An 8970-nucleotide genomic window follows, 5' to 3' on the forward strand; every position below is an offset into this window, starting at 1 on the left:
CCTCTTCCTCCGACGAAGAAACTTCTTCGCCGCTTACAGAAACCGTCGGCGGTTCATCTTCTCGTTTCTTTGACATTGCGCGATTAAGTGTTTACGCGACTCTCTCTCACTCACAAGTGCCTTTTGAGATTTTGTTTTACGGCTTTACAACTTCTTCTTTTTTAATTCAATTGACCTAACGACATTCTTTAGGTTTAATTTCACCAAATATATATATTTTTCAATTAGGTTTAGTTTCACCAAATCATATACATAAAAGTAAAGTTTCACTCTCTCATTATTGGTCCATTTGAATTTAATCTTTTAAAATTTAATATTTATTTTTAATTAAACAATACATTTAATCATATATATTAATGCATACTTTAAATTCATTCTTTACTACTAAATTGTAACTGAAATTACTATGGTCCAAACAGAGAACCAATTATCTGCTCTTGCCTCACCAATTTTATGCAACTGATAGAGACACTTGTCAATCATCTATCTTCCTTTGTAATCGTTAGGTCATAATGTCTCTTTATATTTAAAAACAATAGAAGTAATATGTGTGAGGTATCAATCAAGAAATATATTTTGAGCCACCTTCTCTCTGTTTCGCCATTCATTTAATTGTGAATTGATTTTTTTTTTCTCCATTCATTTCATTTAAACACACTATTAATTATAGTTGTAACTCTTCTAATTAAATTATTTTAGAAATGTAATTCCATCATTTTTTATCTTATAAATAACATTTCTCACCTCCTCCTCCACCATATCTCAAATCCTAAATATTTTATTTGTTTTTTATAATATTATTGCATAGGTTGAAACCTCATTAAGAGTTTGATTATATTTTTTGTTTACTATATATTTTACATTGTTTTGAATTTTATTATTTCTTTGTTTTATGTACTTCTTCTTTTCTTCTTTGTTTTTTATATTATTTTGATTTAAAATACATATGTATTCTAATATGTATAATAAAATTTTGATGACCATAATAATATTTTGGTTATAACCATCTCATAATAAGAGAATCAAACTAAATAAAACATCTTAATTCTTTACTTTAAATGTTTAATCTCTCATCCTTTCATTCTCTCATTCTAAAATCTATGTTTTAATATACTCCCACTGACAGTTAATGTGTGCAATGTAATTGTAAAATTTAACACATAATCTTTTCTAGACTCGGTTATTTTTGCAAATTTTGGAAATGCAATTAGAAACAAATATATATATATATATATATATGGTGAAACTCTTCCGAGAATAAACCTAATGAAGTCGTAGTTAGGTCAATTGAAAAAAAAAAAAGAAGTTGTAAACGAATCCAAAGACTCTTGATTATTCATAACCGATTTAAAAATTTAACATCAATTTTAACAAATGATACAATATTGGTATCACTTCTAATAATTGACACTATACGGTTAACATCAATTATTCACAATTGATATAAATATTTAACATCACTAATTATTACCGGAGCTAATATAACATCATTTATATTAAGTGATTCAAAAATAACATCACTTTAAACAACCGATGTATATTAAAATCGACTATAATAAGTGATGCAAACGTTTAGTTCAACAGATGCAAATATTTTGCATCACCACCTCCAGAGTCACTTAAATAAGTGATGTAAAACTCTCGCATCAATTATAACTGATGCTAATATTCAAAAGAAGCGACACAAAACACCCCTTTTTTGTAGTGATTGATGTTAGAAAACGCTTCAAACCAAGAATTCATGTGTTCTATTTTTCTTTTTCTTTTTTGGTACTTTTCATGTGTTCTATTTACTATGATGGATTGATGGTCTTTATTTTTATATTTTTCTAATGGTTAGTGATTACGAAGAGTTACAAATTTAATTGAAATAAAATATGTAATAATATCCAACACTTCCATATGTTATTTTTTTGGTAAGATTAGCTTAGGTTCTTGATCAGAATATTATGTTTTGAGAATATCAAGAATTTGTATTTAATTTATACTTTTTCATATATTGTTCTTTTGGATATCATACTTTTTTCATTGTTTGAAGTATTCACTTTTTTATTTTTCATTGTTCGAAGTACTCATTTTCAATAAAATAAAATAAAAATAAGTTTTGTTTGAAGTACTTATTGAAAATGAAGTATTAAATGAGTACTTATTTTTTTAGTTTCAAAAATGAAAAGAAACTCATAAAAAAAATATATTAAAAAGTTTGTAAAGCTCTAAAAAAAAAGAATTTCTCAAAAGTTCAAGAAGAACTAGAAGATGAGTTGTCGGTTACCTGTAACTTATAAATTTAGTCGGTTCAGAAATATTTATTTATGTGACATCTCTTTCAGATTTAAAATCAAGTGACAAACAGAGTGGGATTTCAAATCTGAAAGAGATGTCACATATAATCCTACCTCATAATACTCTCCTATTGCATTCGGTTGTTGTGTACACAGCTCATCTTACAGAGTTGTTTTGGCCCGTCCTTTGCCTCGACCTCTTCCTCTACCACGGCCTCTTCCTCTTCTGCTGTATGCCAAGACCTTGGTTGTACCCGGACTGCTACTTGCCGAGTTTGAGTTTGGTAGAGACTGGTCTCCTGGGAGCCACTCTTCTTCGTGCGTGCTTGAACTGTTATGTGAGGCACTTGATTCGCTGTCATCGTTTTCGTTGTTAATTGCACCATCTGAGCCATTCCCTACTGCCATATCATCAGCTATAGGCTGAGAAGCCTCGGTAATTAATTAATTACTCCAATTCGTGAGAACGAAATGTTAATGACTTAATATGTAAACAAAGGTGGGGGACACAACATGGAATGAGTCAAGTTGTACCTCATTAGAAAATTCAACAAATTTGGTCAAAATAAAAAGACGATGATGAAGTGAAGTCTCTCTCAGATCTAAAAGCCCATCGCGAGCTAGATGAGATCTACCACTTTCTTCTCAAGTCCTTGTCTGAATTGAATTCTCTTTCCAAAACCGCCGCCACCTGAGAGGGTCTGAAGGTTCGGCGGAGGGAGGATGCATCTGCCGGAGGTTTCAAATGGCGGTGGCTCAGGTTTTCCGGTGGTCTCCGTCGGAAGTAAGATGAATAGGTATCGGAGAATGGACTCCGACGCGGATGAATCGCAGACTCATCTTGAAGCAGAGGCAAGAAACAGCAGAACCAGAAAATACGTTATGGCTTGTGCTTTTTTTGCGTCGTTGAATAATGTTCTTCTCGGCTACGGTGAGACTTTTACATATATATACAACCAATTCAAATCAGATTCTTCTTCTTCTTCTTCTTCTTCATCTTCTTCTATACTTTTGTTAAAAGGTGTGTCCTCTGTTTTTGGTATATGTCAGATGTTGGGGTAATGAGCGGTGCGGTGTTGTTCATTCAGCAGGATCTTAAAATAACGGAGGTGCAGACTGAAGTACTCATCGGCAGCCTCAGCATCATTTCTCTCTTCGGAAGCTTAGCCGGTGGTAGGACCTCCGACTCCATCGGTAGGAAATGGACCATGGCTTTGGCTGCTCTCGTCTTCCAGACCGGTGCTGCGGTGATGGCTGTGGCTCCGTCCTTCGAGGTCTTGATGATCGGAAGAACTTTTGCTGGCATTGGGATCGGGCTTGGTGTCATGATCGCGCCTGTCTACATCGCCGAGATATCCCCAACTGTAGCAAGAGGCTTTTTCACGTCCTTCCCTGAGATCTTCATAAACTTAGGGATCTTGCTTGGCTATGTCTCCAACTACGCCTTCTCGGGCCTTTCCGTGCACATCAGCTGGAGGATCATGCTTGCAGTTGGTATTCTTCCTTCCGTTTTCATAGGATTTGCGCTGTGCGTGATCCCTGAGTCGCCGAGGTGGCTGGTCATGAAAGGCCGAGTGGACAGTGCACGAGAGGTGCTCATGAAAACGAACGAGCGAGATGACGAGGTGGAAGAGCGTCTCGCAGAGATACAACTGGCGGCTGCACATACACAAGGCAGCGACGAGGAGAGACCCGTGTGGCGTGAGCTTCTAAGCCCATCTCCTGTTGTAAGGAAAATGCTGATCGTTGGGTTTGGGATCCAATGTTTCCAGCAGATCACAGGTATCGACGCCACCGTCTACTACAGCCCAGAGATCCTGAAAGAAGCAGGGATACAGGGGGAGACAAAACTGCTTGCTGCAACTGTGGCTGTTGGGGTCACAAAAACAGTCTTCATACTATTTGCCACCTTCCTGATCGATAGCCTTGGCCGGAAACCACTGCTCTATGTGAGCACTATTGGAATGACTCTGTGTCTCTTTTGTCTAAGCTTCACGCTCACATTCCTCGGCCAAGGAACTCTTGGCATAACCTTGGCTCTTCTGTTTGTTTGTGGGAATGTTGCCTTCTTCTCTATTGGGATGGGACCTGTTTGCTGGGTCTTGACTTCAGAGATCTTCCCATTACGGTTAAGAGCCCAGGCCTCTGCGCTTGGGGCGGTTGGGAACAGGGTGTGCAGCGGTCNGGATCATGCTTGCAGTTGGTATTCTTCCTTCCGTTTTCATAGGATTTGCGCTGTGCGTGATCCCTGAGTCGCCGAGGTGGCTGGTCATGAAAGGCCGAGTGGACAGTGCACGAGAGGTGCTCATGAAAACGAACGAGCGAGATGACGAGGTGGAAGAGCGTCTCGCAGAGATACAACTGGCGGCTGCACATACACAAGGCAGCGACGAGGAGAGACCCGTGTGGCGTGAGCTTCTAAGCCCATCTCCTGTTGTAAGGAAAATGCTGATCGTTGGGTTTGGGATCCAATGTTTCCAGCAGATCACAGGTATCGACGCCACCGTCTACTACAGCCCAGAGATCCTGAAAGAAGCAGGGATACAAGGGGAGACAAAACTGCTCGCTGCAACTGTGGCTGTTGGGGTCACAAAAACAGTCTTCATACTATTTGCCACCTTCCTGATCGATAGCGTTGGCCGGAAACCACTGCTTTATGTGAGCACAATTGGAATGACTCTGTGTCTCTTTTGCCTAAGCTTCACGCTCACATTCCTCGGCCAAGGAACTCTTGGCATAACCTTGGCGCTTCTGTTTGTTTGTGGGAATGTTGCCTTCTTCTCTATAGGGATGGGACCTGTTTGCTGGGTCTTGACTTCAGAGATCTTCCCATTACGGTTAAGAGCCCAGGCCTCTGCCCTTGGGGCGGTTGGGAACAGGGTGTGCAGCGGTCTTGTGGCTATGTCCTTCCTCTCCGTCTCACGTGCCATCACTGTCGGAGGAACCTTCTTCGTCTTCTCCCTTGTGTCTGCGCTCTCGGTTATCTTCGTGTATGTGCTAGTCCCAGAGACAAGTGGGAAGTCGCTGGAGCAGATAGAGTTGATGTTTCAGCCTCAGGGAGGGCTGGAAAGAAAAGACGGTGAAGTTGAGCTTGGAGACGCTGAGCGTCTTGTGCGCAAGTAACAGATTTTTTGAATGTTATATATACTTTGGGCGCAGAAATGAACATGTTAAAGTAGAAGAGGCAGAAGAGAAGAGATATTCGTGTTTTAGATCCAGAGAAAGTAAGACAGATCTTCTAAGTGCCTTTGATGATGGTATATAGAGTAATAGAACCATTGCATTTGCATATTCAAAATGGTTAAGGTTTCAAGATTCGGATTATCAAACGAAGAATGAGACAACATTACAATAACAACACTTTTATCACTTCTACTTCTTTTGCCAACCAATAACACTTACCACTTTTATTGGTGTGAGTGAGACATAGATAAAACGAATTTGTCTTAAAAGGGTTGTTGTTATAAATAGATGGTTGGTTATTTATTTTTGGTTTAGAAAACCAGGTGTAAACCCAGATGCGTCAAACACTTTACTGCTTAAGGCACCCAACCAATGAACCAACCTTACTCTTCTTCATATATTTATATAAGACAACATGATAACATTCTTCTATTTATTTTACCACATCTTCATCTCACATCTCCCAACAAGAGAATGACGCACAACTCAAAATGAGCCTTGCGATGAGATGCATACATTACACATGTTCCGGTTCCTTCGGTTTTGTTCCACGGTTGGTACTTCTTCTCTGTCGTTCCTAGGGACCAATATACTCCCCATGCTTACAAGATTAAAGGTTGGCATAAACAAACTAAATGCCAAAGTACAGTCTCACTATTACTACAAAGCGAGTATTTGCAATGTGATAATAAAGTGTACAAAGAGGATGTGATGAAAGAAAACACACAGACTACAAAATTAATGATCAAGGTATACTAAAGCAGGTTACTTTTCAAATTACAAGTTATATTTACATGTCTTTTAAAAAAAATATATATATATATTTAGAGGTTTAGGGTGTAGGCTTGTACACCTCCTTAGATCAAGACTAGAACATTTTACATGGTCCCCTCCCAAGTGTCACTCCAACCAAAAATGGTTCAGAGCAGTTTCTAATAATATGTTCATACTGAAGCGCACAGATTAGGGTTCAGGCCAAGACTGCACCATGTTCATTTTGTTGCTATCACTTGCCATAAAGAAGTCCATAAAGAAGGATATTGCAATGATCAATGAAGTCACTCTAACATTACTTACTAATAAAAGGAGTAGTTTGAGGCTCCTAAGGCCATCCACATCAGCAAATCAAAAACATTCTTAAAAGAAGCCACCTCAGCTAATCTAAAATTCATATTTGTCTTCTTAAATAATTATAAGATTTCCAAAAAAAAAAAAGAATACATATCGACAAATTAAAATTTAACCTTAAACGTTAACCCATAAGTTCCGACAAAGCTATGATCTTTAGAGTCTCAAGTTTCATCCGAAGACATCCATGCTTTTAACCAAAGTTAGTAAATTCTTAAAAGAAGCCACCTCAGCTAATCTAAAATTCATATTTTTCTTCTTAAATAATTAGAAGATTTCCAAAAAAATAATAATATAAATCGACAAATTAAAATTTAACCTTAAACGTTAACCCATAAGTTCCGACAAAGCTATGATCTTTAGAGTCTCAAGTTCCATCCGGAGACTTATGGATTCCGTTTTCAAGGACATCCATGCTTTTAACCAAGGTTAGTACATTATTAAAAGAAGCCACCTCAGCTAATCTAAAATTCATATTTTTCTTCTTAAATAATTAGAAGATTTCCCAAAAAAAAAAAAAATACAAATCGACAAATTAAAATTTAACCTTAAACGTTAATCCATAAGTTTCGAGAAAGCTATGATCTTTAGAGTCTCAAGTTCCATCCGGAGACTTATGGATTCCGTTTTCAAGGACTGCCATGCTTTTAACCAAGGTTAGTGTTCCCTTGATTTGCTTATGTTTGACCAGTTCACAGGAAGAATTTTCTAAATCATATGCTGATTTTTTGCTTTGTGTTTTTCTTTTATCAGTTCTTTTTGGAATAAACGACCAGCCAGGCTTTGCTTTTGTATCTCTGCTATTAATCATTCAAGTTATGTGAAATCAACGCTAATGCTGGAAATCAACAAAGGTAATCAAAATAATATTTTGTCTAGAAGATAGTTTATAAGGTTATAACCTTAACGTACATATTAAACCAGCTTTTTACATCATAACGCTTAACTATACTGCAGCAGCCAAAAAATAATGTCAACTCAAAGAAATTGGTTGAAGTTGAGGGTGTTTTATATAAGTGGAAGTGTCGAATTTTACAGAAGGTCATATGATATAACAAAGGGAAGCAACTCATATCAAGTTCTATGATGCGCGAAGCTTCTAACTTATTTCGCTGGTAGGTGATTCATTATCCCTAACTATGTTTGAACTTTGTTTCCTGAATGGAGAGACCTCATATAAGCATGTGGAGGATTAGTTTGTAGCCATAGAATCACAGTTACTCTTAATATTGACTAATGACTTCTTGGTTGCATTTATTTTCATCGTCACATAAGATATACTAAAGTTTATAAAGTCTTGATTTTCCTTATAGCAAAAACAGATTATGATTTAGTTTCCTGTTTGCCAAAAAAAAAAAAAAAAAAAATTTAGTTTCCAAGTTCGAAAACTTCATTATTGCATGAATGTGAATTATGTGATGGTGTCAAGGATCTGGCTGTGTAGGTGAAGGTGGATGTTGAGGAGAGAGCAATGCTAATTCTTTGATCAAGGTCGATTACATTGTTCAACAATATGTTTTCTGTCTGAATTAGCACTGAATACATAACTGATGAATTAGCTTTGAACCGTTGAATTGATTGTTAGTTTTTTCAAAGAGACTTTTCTTTTGAATGGTTAGTTTAAGATATGGTGACGTGCTCTTCTAATCTGATGTGTAAAGATGGAATCTGCAAATGAAGAATTGATACGAGTTTGCGATGGAATGGAGACATGAAAGGAGAAAATTATGTTCGTTTCGTAAATATTTAAGCATTAATTGTTGGCAAGAAGTGGATCCTAGCTATAACTGGTTCTTGATTTTTTTATTTATTTAAACCCAACTATGAAAGAACAATGAAAAGGGAACACCACATAATATTGTAGATGGATTTCATTACCGAATCAATGCAAGTAGCCTCGTGAGATCAGGCTTCTTTTTTGCTTCTACCATGAGAATGTTAAATGTATGTTTTGGATTCATAAAAGCTTATAGTTAGGTCCTAACAACCAGGTACATATGTTCCATAAGTTATTGGAATTATAGATTTAGCACCTTAGAAAAACATTTCCAGTGTTCTCGATCGCAAACATATGAATAGATGATTCTTCGTTTCTATTAAAATGTACATGGAAGCGTATATGCGAAGGAGAAAGGCAGAAAGCTTAATGGTACGTACAAGGAAAAATAAAACATTTGGAATAATATGGAACATTAAAGTAAAGAGTCTTAGCTTGTGAGCTCTGCTATTAGATCGGATAAGACAAAATGAAAGTAGATACGCAATGATAGTGATTGTGTTATTGATAAATGATACACCGATAAAGAAAGGAAATAGTAGGGATAGAGGCAGCAGTTTAGGTGAGTTTGCATGTATAATAATTTCTAAAATATAGTCA

At 36.8% G+C, this 8970-nt stretch overlaps 1 protein-coding gene across 3 annotated transcripts; it reads left to right on the top strand.

The window, feature by feature from the left end:
- On the top strand, positions 2349–5768 carry LOC104747776 (probable polyol transporter 4). 3 transcript variants are annotated; one of them, XM_019237331.1, is made up of 3 exons: positions 2349–3213; positions 3333–4423; positions 5133–5768. In XM_019237331.1, the coding sequence occupies exons 1-3, from the start codon at positions 3006–3008 to the stop codon at positions 5403–5405; spliced, it is 1572 nt and encodes a 523-aa protein (XP_019092876.1). In that variant the 5' UTR covers positions 2349–3005; the 3' UTR covers positions 5406–5768. The 3 variants fall into 3 exon arrangements, with proteins under 3 accessions (XP_019092876.1, XP_010467768.1, XP_010467767.1); XM_010469466.2 differs by having other exon boundaries at positions 2351–3213; positions 3333–3834; positions 4544–5768; XM_010469465.2 differs by having other exon boundaries at positions 2354–3213; positions 3333–3776; positions 4486–5768.

Source organism: Camelina sativa, chromosome 15 (genome assembly GCF_000633955.1).
Source record: "Camelina sativa cultivar DH55 chromosome 15, Cs, whole genome shotgun sequence".
NCBI lineage: Eukaryota > Viridiplantae > Streptophyta > Magnoliopsida > Brassicales > Brassicaceae > Camelina > Camelina sativa.

Coding starts and splice junctions, on each gene's coding strand:
- LOC104747776 (XM_019237331.1), top strand. CDS start 3,006: ATGCATCTGCCGGAGGTTTCAAATGGCGGTGGCTCAGGTTTTCCGGTG. Junction 3,214..3,332: donor TAATGTTCTTCTCGGCTACG/GTGAGACTTTTA, acceptor GGTATATGTCAG/ATGTTGGGGTAATGAGCGGT. Junction 4,424..5,132: donor CATTACGGTTAAGAGCCCAG/GCCTCTGCGCTT, acceptor TTAAGAGCCCAG/GCCTCTGCCCTTGGGGCGGT.